This window comes from Nannobrachium achirus, assembly GCF_963921795.1.
Source record: "Nannobrachium achirus genome assembly, chromosome: 13".
In the NCBI taxonomy this organism is placed as follows: Eukaryota; Metazoa; Chordata; class Actinopteri; order Myctophiformes; family Myctophidae; genus Nannobrachium; species Nannobrachium achirus.
Genome location: NC_137833.1, coordinates 59,277,758 through 59,296,565, shown reverse-complemented (window position 1 = coordinate 59,296,565; position 18,808 = coordinate 59,277,758). Strand labels below are relative to the sequence as shown.

At 41.7% G+C, this 18,808-nt stretch overlaps 1 protein-coding gene across 1 annotated transcript; it reads left to right on the top strand.

Moving 5' to 3' along the window:
* Positions 1–10,854: 10,854 nt before the first annotated feature.
* Positions 10,855–14,101, top strand: LOC308297477 (striatin-interacting protein 1 homolog; the record flags this gene model as incomplete). Its single annotated transcript, XM_080740882.1, has 6 exons — positions 10,855–10,868; positions 11,036–11,163; positions 11,639–11,809; positions 11,930–12,150; positions 13,567–13,775; positions 14,022–14,101. 4 exons carry the CDS (start codon positions 10,855–10,857, stop codon positions 11,968–11,970), a joined length of 354 nt encoding a protein of 117 aa, XP_080597008.1. The 3' UTR covers positions 11,971–12,150; positions 13,567–13,775; positions 14,022–14,101.
* Positions 14,102–18,808: the final 4,707 nt, after the last annotated feature.

Genomic DNA, 18,808 nt, shown 5'->3' with positions numbered 1-18,808 from the left:
AATACAAAAAAAGGCACAAAAAAATCTCCACGGAGCCATAGTTCCATCACCTATCGCAGGGCCATATGTCCATGCAACAGTGTAGAAAAAAAGTTTTTCCGAGTCCCGGCCACAAAAATAAGCGATAGCTGGGGCATTCTTTTGTCCTTCCCAGATATAAGCTAAAGTAAAGTTCCATGCAAGTAAGGAAATAAGAAAGAAGGAACATGCGACCTGCAGAGCCATGCAAAGAGTTCCATTTAGAGACCCAGGATATCCATGCAAGTTGATTAGAGAAAAAAAAGACACAAAGCAGTTCCATCTGTCCTTCTGATAGAAAAGCGTTATTCCATGCAATGTAGAAAAAACACGCAGCAAAAAGATCAGTCCAAAAAGGAGAAAAATAAGTAATAGAAACGCTTTTTTCATTGCTACAGTACTTTCAGGCCATGACGCTCTCAGAGGAGATAGTAACATTAACGGTATGGATCAAGGTCTTTGAGATCTCTTACCGTTACTATCTTGCTTTCCTCCGGAGTGGTTCCCTTCAGGCGGATCAGAACCTTGCAATTGCGGGTCCACGTTGATTTAATCTTGCCGTTCTTCTTCAGTATGCGAGCTTCTCGTGCAATTTCGCCATTCTTCCTTGTTAGATGCTCGTTTATGTAGACCTGGGTTCCTTTCAGTTTCTTCCACTGCATCAACATCGCTGTTTTGTGCATACGATTCACAAAACGGATAATGATGGGAGGCTTGTTCTTCTTGTCCTTCCGAGGCAGCGTGTGACACGCCGAGATGTTGTTTACGTCGAGCTTGATGTCTTTGCTCTCAAAAAATGTCACAACTTGTTCCTCCAGAGTTAACTGTTCCTCAATTGGTGCGTCCTCTGTTACTTCTCCTAGGTCGGTTACAGCTTTAGCATACGATCTAGGTTGGACGACATCTAATCCTGTTATGATTAGGTCATCCATCCTCGTGTATTGCTCCAAATCGTGGACCCTTCTTTCAAGTTGCTCAATGACTTTATCCTTCTCTTGGATAGTTTCATTTAGCTGTTTCACTTCTGCAACCAGCTCAGGCAAGGACTTCAGCTGTTTTAGGACCTTAGCCATGTCCATTGACAGGGTGCCTAGCGTCTTGCGAAAATCTTCCATATCGTTCTCCATTGGCAATGGGTTTGAGCGGGTAGGAATCTTACCCCCTGGCATGACTTGGTATTTTATCCAGTCCCTTTTTCGTTCAAAAAGTTAGTTTTCCTTTGCAAGTTTTGCCGGTGGGCTGCAGGACGCCGCCATCTTGCTTCAATATAAAGTTTGCTGACATATAAAGTTTTGGTGTAGGCTTTATTGAAACAAACCGGCGGGTTTGTTTCTTGGTGGTGGGGGTGTTATGGACAAGAGCAATGATTAAAGCCATAGTGCCATTTGGGTGGGGATCTGCTATATGTTGTCTGCGCGCGCTGTATGTATTTGTCTACAGATTCTTGCTGCCGCTATACGCTTGAGAAGGGCTCCTGTCACTCAGAACTCCTCCAGCCAATCGACGCTCGGTCCGTCTGTTCCGACGGCCCCGCCCCTGGGCTATAAATAGCCTACTGAAGAAGGTTGCATCGCCGCTGTCACTCTGTCACAAGTTCACAACTACGAGGGTAGTATAGCGACAGCGTGCCCAACGGAGCAGCCTAGCCTTTAGCCACATCCTTTGTTTGTACAGGTTGCTTGGGAGCCGAGTTCTGTAAATACTCTTTATTGTATGGTGAGCAGGGTAAGTTATAGAAGGTACACGTACGGATATAGGTCTGTGCACCCAGCCACTACTAGGGGCAGGTAACCTCACTCCTTGTTTTGTGTTTTGGTTAGGAGAAGCTGGGGGTTACGTTTGGGTTAGGGATCAGTTCTTTGTATCCTTTCTTTTGTTTCTTTTAACAGGTGCCTGCCCGGCCCTGGCTCACCTTGAACTCCAGATAATGTAAAAGCAACCTAATTTGCCTATCATGTAAATTCCACTACTTATTTGTAATAAAACTACTTTTTGGCAGTCACCACCTTGCCTTTGTTGCGTCTACAAACATCCCTAGGCCCTGTGGGCGTAACAGTAGTCAAATCAATTTAAAGGTTAACTTACTTAGCAACTTAAATCAAAACATGTGCAGGGAATATTACACATGTTCTGAAGGATTTCAGTCATTAATTTAACATGAATGTTTAGCACGACCTTTGATTTCACTACCTGTACTGTTATAATCATGGTTTCTATATATGTTATTGTTTTGACTCTGCGTTGTTAGAAATTGATTGATAGAATCCATACGTTTCAGAAGTTAGTCTATTCATATACCATTTAGAAATAATATTCGTTAAACAAAACGAATAAGTAGATTTAGACCTCCTTTCTTCCCCCCTAGGGTAGATGATCATCCTCTCTTTGAGGGCATTTAAGAGATATTATGAGATGTCCACTTTTCCCATAGTTTATATCCATAATGTAAATAGATATTGTATTATTATAGAGTAAACAAAGCATTTATTGTCATATATAGAATAATCAAATTATCAATCTTATATGTGTTATAGTGTATGTGTCATTATTATAGAGATATGTTCATGTATTTTAAGTAACAATGCTATCTATTTCTATTTATTTTGTTGCCAATTCATTTGTAGAAGGTTGCATGGATCATGGGGGAGGAGTGAGGGGTGGAGCTCTGTATGTTACACTGTGATTGGTGGAGAGATGGTTCTATTGTTCTCATTGGCCAATCATTCATAGCAGTTAATGTTTTCACCCCAGGCTCTCTAGTATAAGAAGAGTTGGACTGTGACATGTCTCCACAAGTCTTCCAGGATATCCATCATTTCTGATCAAATCTTATTGTGGACTCCAGACTTCAGGGAAAGATGAACTCTCTCAACCTCAACTCTGCTGAACAGGAGGAAAACAAAGACTTTGGTATGTTAAATACTCTGCCTACCCTTTTAATATATATTTTGTTCCAATAGTCTCAATATGGAATTTATTATTAAAAGCAAGTGATTTTAGTATTACTTAAGTCTTATAAATAACCACTTAATGCATATAGTTTAGTATTGATTGATTGAAGAATTTATTAGAAGTTTGCAATAGAAAAACAGTTTCATGACAGTACAATCACTGGTACAAGGTCAACTAAAAGGAGATCCTAGAAAGCCGAGGCTTATTTCCACAGGAACCACATTTGAAGTATCTCATAAAACATTGAAAGACAGACGGATAGAACATACTTTATCTAGGATAATATCAGTTTCAAAAGCTCAACATCAATGTGTCACACAATGTATTATGTTGTGCAAGGTAATCCACAACAAGCTAACTTGTCATTTTACGTACTATTAATAGAGTCCACACACCTAAATTACCTTCCTGCTTGTTTCCAATCCAGTGTTGCATCTCCAGTCTGGCTTCCCTGTCCTACCAGAGATGAATGGAAAAAGAAGGTTGGCTAAGCAAAAACAACACTGCTGTGATCAGTGTGGACAACATTTCCCTAACATCTCCAAACTTAAAAGACACCAGATAATTCACACTGGAGAGAAACCCTATGGGTGTGAAAAGTGTGGACAACACTTCTCTCAGATGGAAAGCCTTAAAAGCCACCAGCAAATTCACACTGGTGAAAAACCTACGGGTGTGATCTGTGTGGACAACACTTTTCTCTAATGGCAAACCTTAAAAGACACCAGAAAATTCACACTGGAGAGAAACCATATGGCTGTGATCAGTGTGGACAGCACTTCTCTGTAATGTCCAGCCTTAAAAGCCACCAGAGAATTCACACAGGAGAGAACCCCTATGGATGTGATCAGTGTGGGCAGCACTTCTCTCAGATGGGAAACCTTAAAAGACACCAGAAAATTCACACTGGGGAGAAACCCCACATGTGTGATCAGTGTGGACAACACTTTTCTCTAATGGCAAACCTTGAAAGACATCAGAAAATTCACACTGGAGAGAAACCATATGGGTGTGATCAGTGTGGACAACACTTTTCTCTAATGGCAAACCTTGAAAGACATCAGAAAATTCACACTGGAGAGAAACCCCATGGATGTGATCAATGTGGACAACACTTCTCTCAGATGTCCAGCCTTAAAAGCCACCAGAGAATTCACACAGGAGAGAAACCCTATGGATGTGATCAATGTGGACAACAATTCTCTTTAATGTCCATCCTTAAAAGCCACCAGAGAATTCACACAGGAGAGAAACCCCATGGATGTGATCAATGTGGACAACACTTCTCTCAGATGTCCAGCCTTAAACGCCACCAGAGAATTCACACAGGAGAGAAACCATATTGATGAGAACGATGTGGTAGAAACTTTTCTGTCCAGCATCACACCAGATAATTCACACAGGCTGGTGATGCAACACTGGATTGGAAAAAAGCAGGAACATCAGCATATCCACATAATTATGTTTTAATAAAGCAAGTATTATTAAGTAGTATGGCTTAGTGTAAATTAACACTTATTCAGAGTTTTCATGGTTTTACATTTGTTTAGCAAAGTAATGCACAACAAAATAATGTAACTTGTAACTTTAAGTACCAAAGCAGATGTGGGGCAATCGTGTGCAAATTAGGTTTCTATAGTCCACTCTGTCTTAATGGTTCTGCATGAATAGCAATTGAGAGGTGAGAGGCACTTTCATAGAGGTTGTATTGTTCTGAAGGAATATGGAGTACTCCTGCACAAATGAAGTTTATAGGAACTTGAGTGTGTCTCTAACCCTAACCCTAACCCTAACCCATACTCATTAATTATCTCACACACACACACACACACACACACACACACACACACACACACACACACACACACACACACACACACACACACACACACACACACACACACACACACACACAGACAGACAGTCTAAATCCATTAAGCGGCGCGCTTATTGTGCCAACCCGGTTAAACGGGCATTGTTGAAAAGCGACACTGAATATTTGTTGAATCATGGCTTAGCAGAATACAGCACATGAGTGTGGTAAAGGGTTACTGGTGTGTGCCATCATTTATACGTGCATTTGAAATCTCAGCATCATGTGTCAAGTGACTATCTTCTATACTACAGTGTTATGTCTTTTGGTATGCGCACTGCGCCAGGCAGTCACGTTTCAGTGGCTCATTAAAATTAGCGGGTGTAACAAAATGCTTTTGAATGATTTCATGATGTATTCTTTAACTTGGGCAGACCACATGCAAACGCTAGAGAGAGTGTTTCAGCGTTTGATTCTGGCGTTTTTGACTTTGGACTCTCGCCAAGTTCACGTTCAAGTTTACTATCGTGTTTTTGTAGATTTTTTTTTTCTACAATCGTATTTCCTTCACTACTTGCTTAGTCCTTTTTGTGGGGACTTTTGATGGTCAGCACACGTTTGAGAGCGTTATTTCGCTAATGCGCAATGCCCCTGTGCTTGCTGCTCCAAATTGATTGAGTAGATTTTTGTCGCAGTCCTTAGTTCAGGAGGATTCTGTTGGAGTGGATCACCCTGTGCGTTATTTTTCGCGGAAATTTAACATATGCCCGGTTCGGTATTCACTTTGCTGTGACTTTGTTTTATGCCGAGCTTTGATGTGGTCTCTTCAAATCTGTGTTGGTATTTACTGACCTAATAATTCTCTCTGGGGTTTACTCATGAGTTGGGCCTTGTGAGTCCATGGTTTTAAATTGGAGTTCAAATACAAAGAGGGGACAGATAATGTGTTCGCTGACGCCTTGTCCAGAGAGTGGGGGGTGGATAAGTAAAATGTAGTGTTGGGATAGGTTCCCAGACAGCACAAAGGGGCGGAGCGACATAGCTATTACATAGCTTCGTAGCGTTTGTGTTGCTGCCTGTGTCACTTCATAGCTTTTAGATAGCTTTTAGGTCTCCAGAGCGACCCATTTTTCTTGCATAGCGCCTGCATCTATGCTCTGTCGCGTTACTCGCGTCACAGTGAGCTCTCTGGCGAGACCGCGGCATAACCATAGGGGCATAACGAGGACTCTATTTTCAGCTGCGTCACATGACTCACAGCTCAGCTGGCAACTCCCAAGCAGCACCGTTGGCTTGGCTCCCCTCGTTTCATCTGTTTCAAACAGGTTTGTATTATGTAAAACATCAGTTATGCACTAGAACTAGTTAGGATATTTTCTAAACTTCATAATTTCATTGATGACATGTCAAATAGGTTTTTATGTTTAATGTTATATCTGAAAACACCCTAATCTTTCTGCTGGTTTGACATGCTAGCTAGCTATGTTTACATGTTGTCATTTACTGATGCTGCTAGACGTGCCATGCTAAGTTACGTCAAGCTACGTTGACAAGGGAGGACTAATGAGCTGAAACCCTAGTTTTTGCTGTTTGTGTAAACCAGTTACAAAATTGTTTACTTGAACTAGTATTAAAAACATTTAAATAAGGCTTTGTTTGACAATTTTAAGCCTTTAAAAAGTGTGATGTGGTTTTGTTAAAAACGTAATTTATGTCATACTTAATTCATTAGGAGTTTTATTTTGTTTTAGTTTTAAAAGCAATGTTTTTCCTGTTATGTTCTGTACCAGCATTTATGGGGCTAACTGGGCTAACTGCAGGGACAGCTTTGAGCGTAACACTGGCTGCCCAGAGGGGAGAGAGAGAGGCTACGGGATCGGAGAGAGGGAACACAACACAACAGTGATTCAGAGGCGTTCTTTATATAAGTGTTTGCTGTGCACAAACAGTTGTAGTTTTCAGTCCTGTGAGTGTTTACACAACGTTCTGAGAGGAGGACAAGCTGCAAGTTTGCAAGACAAGAGGAATTACTTCACGAGGTTCAGAGACTGTTTTGTTGTGCTACATGCTAACGCTAAGCTAACAAGCTCAGTGAGTATAGTCAGTTCATGAGCAGACGTTTTTCTAGACACAGTTTTAACTTCCACAGTTGGACTGATTAAGTGTCAAGGCCCATTCCCACTGGGCCAGATATCAGATATCTGGAGATATTTCTCCAGATATTTCTCCATGCAAAGTGGATGGTAGATACAGATAAAAAAATGTTTTGCCACAGATAAAAGTATCTGTGGCAAATATCTGTGGTAGATATTTTTTTTATCTGTATCTACCATCCACTTTGAATGGAAAAATATCTGGAGAAATATCTCCAGATATCTGTTATCTGGCCCAGTGGGAATGGGCCTGTAGTCTGTTGTTTTCGACTGGAGGACACAAAGAGGAGGTTTTGGGGGTTAACTAATTACTTTAGGTAGTAGTTAATTTTGCCGGCTTTTAGCGACTGTGTGAGTGTGTGGGCCCACAAATTATTTAATTGGTTTCTAAGTGACTGAAGGGTGACAACTCAAGGGTCTTTATTTTGAATATTAACTTTGAGAAGGTAATATTATTTTTTGCACTTACAGTAGTGACAGTATTCCTGAAAGAAGAGGTTTATGGTTCACATTTCAGGTTTTCAATCTGCTAAACTGTTGTTTACATTTTCTATTCTATTATTTTCTATTCATATTCATATTTACTACTTTTGCACAGTCATTGCATAAAAGATCCTAACTAAATAATTGAGAATTATTGAGTTGTGTAGATTTATTGTGTACCCTTTTCTGGTATTTAAAGGGTCCATTTGGTTACTAGAGTAGAAGTCATGGTTACTGTTTATAATCTAAGCTCAGTAAATACTCATTTTATATAACTTTAATATAAAAGTACTTAAAAAGGTAATTCATTGATATTGTGACTTTAAAAAAACTGCTTGTGCGTTTATTAGTTAAAAAGAGATCCAAACTAATTAATACTGAGTTAATCGGAGTTAAGTTAAATATATTTAAAAGAACACAAAAGCCCTCCCCTTAATACATGACCACAAGGGGACCGCTACAACTAGTGGAACGTACTTTACAAACAGCAAAAACTAGCGTTTCAGCTTCAAGTCCTCCCTTGTCAAAGTTTTTCTGTGGCACTGCCGCACTGGTGACTTTCACGCGGACAAGAAAAAATACAACCGCGATGATCCGTGTCTAAGCTTTCTGTCTAGGTCGTCCTCAGACGAGCCTTTCATCGTCGCTTCCAGTCGTCCCGGTTCTCCATACATCTGGCCAGCTCGTTGTTGCTTTATGCTCCTGCGTCTTTCTTATATCCACATATAATATAAAATTCATCCAGCTAGGATGAATACAATGCAACAGGAGCCCAGCCTGAGCAGACAAGAGGAGGAGCAGTAGGTGGTGTTAGTCACAGACATAGAAAGGTAGACGCCTCTTCCGACTGGGGGGTGCTGGTCCAAGACTCCTGGCAAGCCTGCCAAATACTCTATGCAAGCCTCCAGAATTCTGAGGCGGGGCTCTTGGGAATTCTGAAGGACGCTTCCTTGTGCGTCACAGAATGGGAAGCTCGGTAGTCCAATCAGATGCAGTCCTGGCAGGACTCCCTCTTTCCCATTGGAGGGGGCAGAGTGCCTTCCGCAGTTCCACAGTTATGCACTTCCGCCAGGGGTGTTTGACCAGTCGCGCTAATGAACTGCAGCGGTGGAGGAGGTATCTAGCTTTTTATATCTGTGGTGTTAGTGATGTCATGGTGTTTCCAGGCTGAACAGACAGAGGAGCAGCAGAAGGTGGTGTTATAGTGATGTCACAGTGATGTAATAATGATGTGTTGTGTTTGCAGACAGAGGAGGCGCAGAAAGAGAACAGGGAGCAAGCAGAGGAAGAGGAGGATGAGGAAGGAGAGGAAGGGGAGGAGAAAAGGAGGAGGAGAAAGGAGGAGACAAGAAGAGAAAGAAAGTAAGTGTTGGAACAAACCTACTGGAGGAAAAGCACAACCCTTTAATACCAGAGGTCCTTTCTATAATGTCTTCTTAAAAAAAAAATGTTTCTATAATCAGTGGTTCTGAAACTGTTTCATGTCAAGGACCCCCAGAATTCCATGTAGATCTGCTATTTTTGATTAGCTAAAGTATAAACCCATCTAGACCTGGAACGCATTACGGTGGGACTACACCAAGCCGTTTCGCGCGCGTCAGTGCGTGTGCGTGCGTATGCGGGGCGCGCGCGCGTATGCGCGTTTTGGATAGATCCAATATATATCAATTCAGCCGGCTACACCAGGCGTACGGATAGCGCGAACCACGGATACGCATTCCCTAAAAATAGGATCGGTTCTATTTTTTAAGCACGCCTATGCGTTTTGTACACAGACTATCTGGTCTTCCTCACATATACTCCCTCCTTGGTGTAGCCTGGAGCGTTTACGCATACGCGAGCGTCTTCACGGACAGTACGCGCGTATGTGCGCATTTCTTGGTGTAGTCCCGCCGTTACTTTAAACATCATTCTATGCTTTAACTATTGAAAAACAGCAGATCTACAAGCTCACAGTGCGGCACCAAGTCCAACACTGTGAGCTTGTAGATCTGCTATTTTGGGCTGTCACAATTATTACATCGTCAAATCACAATTATTTGACATAATCGCGATTATTTTTCATAATCGTCATTATCGTTTCCATGTTGAAAAATTGTCATATATTTAAGTAAAAAATAGTGGAAATAGCAGATCTTCAAGCTTGCAACACGTCGCATCGCGACTCGTGAGCTTGTAGATCGGCTATTTCAACCATCAGTGTTCTTTTTTAAGTATAAAGTTGTCAAATATGTCGTAATTTCTTTGTATATTTAGGTTAGGTGTCATATTTGCCATGTGCAACTTCAAAGCCTAAAAGCCAAAGAGTAATGTAATTGTCAACGACAAAAATATGATCGCCATTATTTGAGTGACAATTAATCGTCATGTAAAATGTCATAATCGTGACAGCTTTAACTGTCTGGATGTCTGAAACCATCTATACAAATTGCACCGCTATGTGCAACAAATGCATGGAATTTCTGGTGTGTTGTTGAGTTTATGGTCAGACACACAGGCAGAGACATATAAAATATATAGAGAGTGTGTGTGTGTGTGTGTGTGTGTGTGTGTGTGTGTGGGGGAAGGAGCGAGGAAAGGAGAGAGAGGAGGAACCTCTGCATTCATGAGGAACATGTCCTGAGGTGTCCAAGGACGTGAATATGCTGTGAGTCTGAACACCAGGCACATAGACATCAAAGATGTCCCCATACTCTTTTCTCGTTTTCAATGTATGTATTGTATTTTTAATTTATTTTTAGATTGCATTGTTATTTTTTAAAGCACTTTGAATTACCTCAATGTACCAAAGGTGCTCTATAAATAAAGTTGCTGGGCCTTGTGTCTGCTCTACCCCTGTACTAGGACAGTGGTTCTCAACCTGTTTTTTTGTGTGCGTGTGCATAGCTGCGTGACTGTGAGCAACGGTCTGACGCACCACAAACCGGTACTCCACAACAACATCAAGCTGTCTGCAAGACTCATCCATACCCTGGATACCAGAGGACTGCTGTGAGAGGGAGACAGACAGATAAACACTGTGGGAGGGGGACAGACAGACAGGTACACACCCTGGACCATAGACATAAGCTGCGTTTCCATAAAGCTTTTTTTGAAAATAGGAAGCAAATTATCAGAAATTATCAAAAAAAAGGCAAAGCTAATTTAGCCTGTTTCCATCCACTGATAAAATGTGATTTTTGGGAGATATAGTTTGAAATAAGCAGTCGTGGCGCTATTTTTCCAGTCAAGTGAGACACATCATTGAACATGCAACAAGCTCACAGCTTGTTGAAGATGCGATGTGTGCTTGGACTTGGAGGTCTGCTGTTAACCTGAAGTGTCCTACAGATAATGCTCGAGTATATTGTTGCGGAAACGGGTGGATATAATAATCAAGAAGATCATTAGCTATCATATAACAAGTAATTCAATTAAATAAAACAAATGGCATCTATGCAACTAGAGAGGTGTGTGTGACTGTGTGAGAGGGAGACGATTAGCTTCAATAACAGTATATGCTGTGGATGCACACATCATGGTGTGATTATGTGTGATGTTCAATACTGTGTGTAATGTTTGACTGTGTCCAAGTCCCATTTTAAATCTAATTCGACCATTTCCTCTCTTCAACCAGGGTCTCCGCTGTACAACAACAAGCCCATTTCTGTCATGCTCTTTGGGATGGTCATCAAGTTCTACAGTGGTCACGCCCCACACTTTGCCATGAAGAAGGCATTACTGTTGCTTTGGAAACGTATACTGGTGAGATGCCATTGACATTCTTACCGTTTTGCTTACATTGAAAATCCATTATCAAGCCCCATGGTCGCCTCGACAGATTTCTCTTTTGGTTTCCATAGCAGCATGCCTTCTATGGAAGCATGTTGCGCAGCAAAAATAGGCTATCTACAAGCTTACAACCCAACAGGTATTAGTTATTTTAGGGATGAAAGTGTATTCTAAGAGGTCAAACTGGTATATACATTAAATCTTCCAGAAACCCCTAATTATCTCAGATATTTCATAAAAGCAAACATTAAAGCCTCAATCTATGCAATTTCTGGTAGGCTGTATGGCTACCAAAACATCATCCTTATTTTACATATTGTGCTAATTGTTAATGAAACATGGCACTTGTGTGGCGCCTTTGATGCCATTTCACAAATTGTAGATTAGGACTTTTCAGCTGTGAGTTAATTTATCTTTAATCCATGAAAACCTCTCATTGCTCTTTCAGTTCACGCTGGAGGATTCGAGCAGTTCCAGGGCATCAAGGTGCCTAAGCGCCAGGGGCTGGGCTTGCCTCCACTGCTGGAGGACAGCATCAGGGTGGTGAGGAGCATGGGAGCTGCGTCTCCCCCTGCATCTGCTTCAGACTTCATAGAACAGCAGCAGAAACGGGCACAAGGTAAGCGTCACTCCTGCACCTCCTCCTCGGTCTCAAAACAAAGAACCGTACGGGAACAGCTTTGATGACATGTCGTCAGGCTGTTTTCAGTGCTCATCACCTTGTCCTCTGGAATTACAGTCCCTGATAAAGCAAGACAACCTGGACACATTCAACGATAAAGACCCTTACAAGGCCGACGACCCCACGAGGATAAAGATGACAACGGCAACTCCATAGAGGCAGAGCCATTCCCCCTGGAGAGGGACGAGGTCATGTCTCCACCCATCCCACACCCTCCGTCAGGCTGCCCTGGACTCCTAATTCAGACAGCTGGCGTAGCAGTCTGGGCACCTAGGCTGGTAAAGATCCTAACAAGCTTCTCTCTCCCCATGTCATATCAGTCTATTGTATACCAATAAAAGCGTAAAAAGCCCCCCTAAATATATATTTAAAAAAAATACACAGACTGAGGTTCTGAGAGTTGGACCAATAACACTCCACTGCAAGTGTATTCCTAAGTTCTTTCTTTCCTACAGCTATAATACAGAAATACAAGATAATGATGTAATGTCAGCAACCACCTCTCCAACCAATGTTAAAATGAACCAGTAAAAAGATGACTTAAATCTTTGATTGATTCGTTTCACACCCACATTCCGCTTATCCAGAGTCGGGTCGGGGGGGGAGTCAACGGTTCCAGTAGAGAGCTCCTTGCAATGTAATAATTAAAGCAATAATACACAAGAGGCCATGGCATTCAAGACATAGTTTTGGGTGTGATTTAAACGACGCGACCAAAGTACTCCAACAAATTGTTATAACTTAAATACTCCATTGCTCAAAGATCTGAATATGTAAACACAAACTTGGCTGGACCTTTCCTTTAATTTCTGCTGCCTAATGTAGTTTTAACCTTTTCATGTCAAGGACCCCCAAGATTATATGTATTTTGCAGCTGACCCCCATCTCAAAATATGTTCCAGGGACCCCCAGATATGAGCTTGTAGATCTGCTATTTTTGAATACCAGTAGCCAAAAAATAATGGTTAAAGTGGTGACACAGTCTTTTATGGATTTAACCCATTATGGATGGGAACACATTGTTGTGTAGTACATGTACTGTACAGTATGTAGCAACATTTGTTTTTGTAAATTTGTAATACTATTTGTGTTTTCAGAAAACTTAGGTCAGGCTTTAGAAAGTGTTTTAGAATCAGCCTCAAGCCTAAATGGTTGTTAATATGCCTGTTGATAATGTGATGCACTCACAATCCCAGTGAAACTGTAGAACTTATGGGAATATGTATTTGTGGCTGCAGAACCACAGTGTTGCAGAGCATGAATTGTATATGACCACCAACTAAAGGTTATTACTATTTGCTTGCGGTCACAGTTGTCCTTTTTTCTATTGATTAATTACTGTTGATCTGATTCCTGCAGTTTTGGTATGTAGTGTTTTAAAAGGTCCACTAGGTGGCAGAGTACCCCCATTTCTTCTGTGTTTTCACTCATTTACAATTATGCCATGTTAAAGGAATGCAACTTGCAGGTTGTCTTTAGGGTTATGTTTGTTTACTTTCATGGTGAATTTCATATTAATATTGTTTTATTGTATTAAGAGGTCCAATTTGTACAGTTTAAAGTGCATCTTGTCTGTTTGTTGTCAGGCCAAACTGTAGTTTATTTCTTTGGTCAACTGTTTGACAACCTTTTGTATTATTTATGTAACTAGACCCACTTTAATATGCATATTTCTTTTTGTCATATTTGTCTAGTTTCACGGTGCTACCAGGTGCTTCACCACAATAAAGCAGCATCTGTTTGGAACTCTACTGTCTCATCATTAACGTCCTCTATCAATCCGGGGGGCTGTTACATGAATCTCTGTGTTGATGTCAATCGCCACAAAGAGATCATCGTGAAGGCCATCTCTGCCATCCTGCTGTTGCTTCTCAAACACTTCAAACTCAACCACATCTATCAGGTACACACACACACACACACACTTGATCTTGAATACTGTGCTACAATCCATCAATGCTCTCTGTATTAATGCCGATCAAAATCACTTTCACAATATAGAGCCATTTAACTCTTATTTTATCCAGATAATTAAATATCACTGTGCTCTCTGTGTGTGTGTGTGTGTGTGTGTGTGTGTGTGTGTGTGTGTGTGTGTGTGTGTGTGTGTGTGTGTGTGTGTGTGTGCGTGGCGTGTGCGTTCCCCCAGATCTTCAGCAGCCTGCACACGGTCTGCACTTGTGTGCAGCTGGCCCTCAGCCCCTGGTTCTGCGACTGCTAGCGTTCTCGCTGAGATCCAGCTTGTGCGCCCCATCAACACATGGATGACTACCGCAGCATGGGGTGCTGCAAGTCCCCCTGCAGTCTTCCGGAGCCGGCCTCTGGCCCGCCATGGCTAGCAAGCTGTGTATGACTGGAGACACAGACTGGGCTGGCTTTGTATATATAGTTGTATATGATTTAGTAGGTCATTCTTTTTCTGGAATATTTTCTTGAAATATGGAGATATGAGGATAATACATCAGGGGTAGACATTAAGGGTCCTCTGGACCGGTGCCTTTTCAAGATCTCTGATGGCCCCACCATCGTAGCTACTGACCCAGGAACATGAATGTACCCTCATAATGATGGGCTCACAGAAGGCTATATGTTGTAATTAACCAGCCACTGAACCCAGGCAGCACTTGGGTAAATACATAATTTAAATAAGGGAGGACAGAATACCGAAGGCAATTTGTGTGTCTATTATAGACATTATAGATATTTGATCATTTCATTTAGAACAGGCTGTATTCTTTATGTGAATATCGTAAGGAAGTGGTTCTCAAAATGTGCCTGGTGGTCCGGTGACATGCAGTGATCCTGGAGGGGTTTGTCAAGCGGCCCACAGCAAAATGAGGAACTGTTTAAAAAAAAACAACATTTTAAACACCTAATGAGCTACACAATATATGCATAATTTTTCAGTTAATTTAATAATGTTACTAGGCCTGTTAAGTCTTACTGTCTGACTGGTGTTCTATTCTGCTCTGTGGGTTTTTTTGGGGCATCGTTCTCTTGTTGCAACACCTCTCTGGACCTGTACCAGAGTACTTTTCTGGTACAGAATTCACACAATATCGTGAAGTGAAAATAGGGCACAAATTCACATTGAAGTTGGACAGGGCAAACTGCTACGTCTCCATTGGGGGCTCTATTGCAAAAGCCCTCAACATAATTTCCAGCAGGGACAAATCCTACGTTGTTTTTAGGAAGCTTGGGAATCAAGGATCATTCTTCGAATACCCACTGCCATCCAACACGTCTCCATTGGGGGCTCTATTGCAAAAGCCCTCAACATAATTTCCAGCAGGGACAAATCCTACGTTGTTTTTAGGAAGCTTGGGAATCAAGGATCATTCTTCGAATACCCACTGCCATCCAACACATTTGGCATCAGTGTGGTAGGTCATATGTCGGCTATAACAGAGGTGTGCAACATTGAGGACATAGAACACAAAATGTTTCTCGTACCTTTTGAGGACAGATTTGTTGCGATACCTCTGGTGCACACAAACGAAAGGCCCCTGTAGACATTGGGGTGGGGGGATGCGGGGATGGGGGGGGGGGGTTTGACAGGGTTGGGGGGGTATGTTACTAGGCCTGTTAAGTCTTACTGTCTGACTGGTATTCTATTCTGCTCTGTGGGTTTTTTTGGGGCATCGTTCTCTTGTTGCTGCTGCTAGTTAAGTAAAGTTCATTGGGAAACTATGTGATGGCCTGATCATTTCACCAACATAAGGCCTACCTTTTCAGTGAATGTTTTTACTCTCAGTGAAGAGTTCTTGTTCCATTCAAATTTGATTGGAAATGGTTAAGTGCATTATATAATTATGGTATATAGCCTACATTTGTTCTGGTACATAAATGTTTGAATACTGATTTTTTTTTTTTTAACTTATATCAGGGGTCTTCAACAGGGGGTCCTCAGATTTACTACCGGGGGTCCTCCAAATGTTTGTGTGACTTAAATAGGGCAATTTTAAATGTAGGCCTATCTGTTTTCTATCAATTGCTTGAAGGTTTATTGCTGCATATACAATAACAGTTAAATAAATATGAAATATTGAATACTGCATCATGTCTCACTGTTATGTTTAGATCCTCCGTTCGATGTGTGCATCTGTTGACTAGCTTTGCCTGCCCTGTTGTGATGCTCTGGGATCGATTGATGTACGTTTTCACACTACTGCTGTTGTTGGTGCTGCCCTGCACTTGGAGTTAAAGTGTATTAGGACGTACGTGATGGTCTGATTTTTCACAACAATGCCCCTTTTTATTAGGGTTTTTATGGTTGCGTTTTAACTGAACATAGGAAAGTCTTCCATTACCAGGTGCAGCAGCCAGTAAGGACAGCAGTTAGCAGGTAAGAATACAAACCATAGTAACATCATTTGCAAGTGTAGAATGGATGGGGTGAGAAGGGAGCGTGAGGGGAGGGGAGAAGGGGTGACGGGAGGGAGAAGAGAGGGGGGAGGGAGAATAAGCGTCCAACCGTAGGCATTAATATCGCGCAGAGAGCGTAGATATGTCGTTGCCGCATCGCCAGCGACGTAGCAAATGCATCTTCCCAATGAGCATCACACAGCGCTGCTGTACAGCGCGGACGTAGCGGACGTAGCGAGGTCCAATGAGGCCCATTGCGTCCAAGTCGCGCTGTCCGCCGAAGCTAAATAGGCGCGACGCCGCTGTGCTGTCTGGGTTTGTATTGTAAATATTATGTATATATACTAGTCTGACATATAAAGTTTTGGTGTAGGCTTTATTGAAACAAACCGGCGGGTTTGTTTCTTGGTGGTGGGGGTGTTACGGACAAGAGCAATGATTAAAGCCATAGTGCCATTTGGGTGGGGATCTGCTATATGTTGTCTGCGCGCGCTGTATGTATTTGTCTACAGATTCTTGCTGCCGCTATACGCTTGAGAAGGGCTCCTGTCACTCAGAACTCCTCCAGCCAATCGACGCTCGGTCCGTCTGTTCGGACGGCCCCGCCCCTGGGCTATAAATAGCCTACTGAAGAAGGTCGCATCGCCGCTGTCACTCTGTCACAAGTTCACAACTACGAGGGTAGTATAGCGACAGCATGCCCAACGGAGCAGCCTAGCCTTTAGCCACATCCTTTGTTTGTACAGGTTGCTTGGGAGCCGAGTTCTGTAAATACTCTTTATTGTATGGTGTGCAGGGTAAGTTATAGAAGGTACACGTACGGATATAGGTCTGTGCACCCAGCCACTACTAGGGGCAGGTAACCTCACTCCTTGTTTTGTGTTTTGGTTAGGAGAAGCTGGGGGTTACGTTTGGGTTAGGGATCAGTTCTTTCTATCCTTTCTTTTGTTTCTTTTAACAGGTGCCTGCCCGGCCCTGGCTCACCTTGAACTCCAGATAATGTAAAAGCAACCTAATTTGCCTATCATGTAAATTCCACTACTTATTTGTAATAAAACTACTTTTTGGCAGTCACCACCTTGCCTTTGTTGCGTCTACAAACATCCCTAGGCCCTGTGGGCGTAACAGTAGTCAAATCAATTTAAAGGTTAACTTACTTAGCAACTTAAATCAAAACATGTGCAGGGAATATTACACATGTTCTGAAGGATTTCAGTCATTAATTTAACATGAATGTTTAGCACGACCTTTGATTTCACTACCTGTACTGTTATAATCAGTACAGGTAGCCATATTGATGAGAACGATGTGGTAGAAACTTTTCTGTCCAGCATCACACCAGATAATTCACACAGACTGGTGATGCAACACTGGATTGGAAAAAAGCAGGAACATCAGCATATCCACATAATTATGTTTTAATAAAGCAAGTATTATTAAGTAGTATGGGTTAGTGTAAATTAACACTTATTCAGAGTTTTCATGGTTTTACAATCATTTGTTTAGCAAAGTAATGCACAACAAAATAATGTAACTTGTAACTTTAAGTACCAAAGCAGATTTGGGGCAATCGTGTGCAAATTAGGTTTCTATAGTCCACTCTGTCTTAATGGCACTTTCATAAAGGTTGTATTGTTCTGAAGGAATATGGAGTACTCCTGCACAAATGAAGTTTATAGGAACTTGAGTGTGTCTCTAACCCTAACCCTAACCCTAACCCTAACCCATACTCATTAATTATCTCACACACACACACACACACACACACACACACACACACACACACACACACACACACACACACACACACACACACACACACACACACACACACACACACACACACACAGACAGACACACAGACACACGTTGGAATATGCCTTTAGAGAATGTAGACTTCAAATGAAGTTTATAGGAACTTGAGTGTGTCTCAATGAATATCTGAATAACAAGACAGAGGTGAGAGATACTCATTAATTATCTCTCTCACACACACACACACACACACACACACACACACACACACACACACACACACACACACACACACACACACACACAGACAGACAGACAGACACAGACAGACACACGTTGGAATATGCCTTTAGAGAATGTGAACCCAGAGGTGTGTATAGTACTTGTACATGTGAGTGATGAATACACCAGGAAAGGAAACCCCTCTGGGGATGTCCTTAGATGTCAGAGTCAGCACAACACAGTGATATACAGACTTATTTAAACAAGGCAGAATTGTAACATTCACACATGGGCCTTTAATGAACATTGGCACTCTAATTGTAATATGTACGTTTTCTTTTTTGTTAGCTTTTTTTTTTCTTTCAAAGCTTTACATGGTTATGGAATCCAGCGACTCCTAACACTACAACATGTTGTACCAACATTTGCATTATGATTATATATATCAAAGACATGTTCTGAATAGTGTGATTTGTTTTGACTTAGATAATACCAGTGTGCTTCTCTGCCATTCACTATACAAACACTGTAATTGATCTACAAAGGGTTTGGTGTGTTATCCTTTTAGCTGTATTGTAACATTTTGCAAAAAGT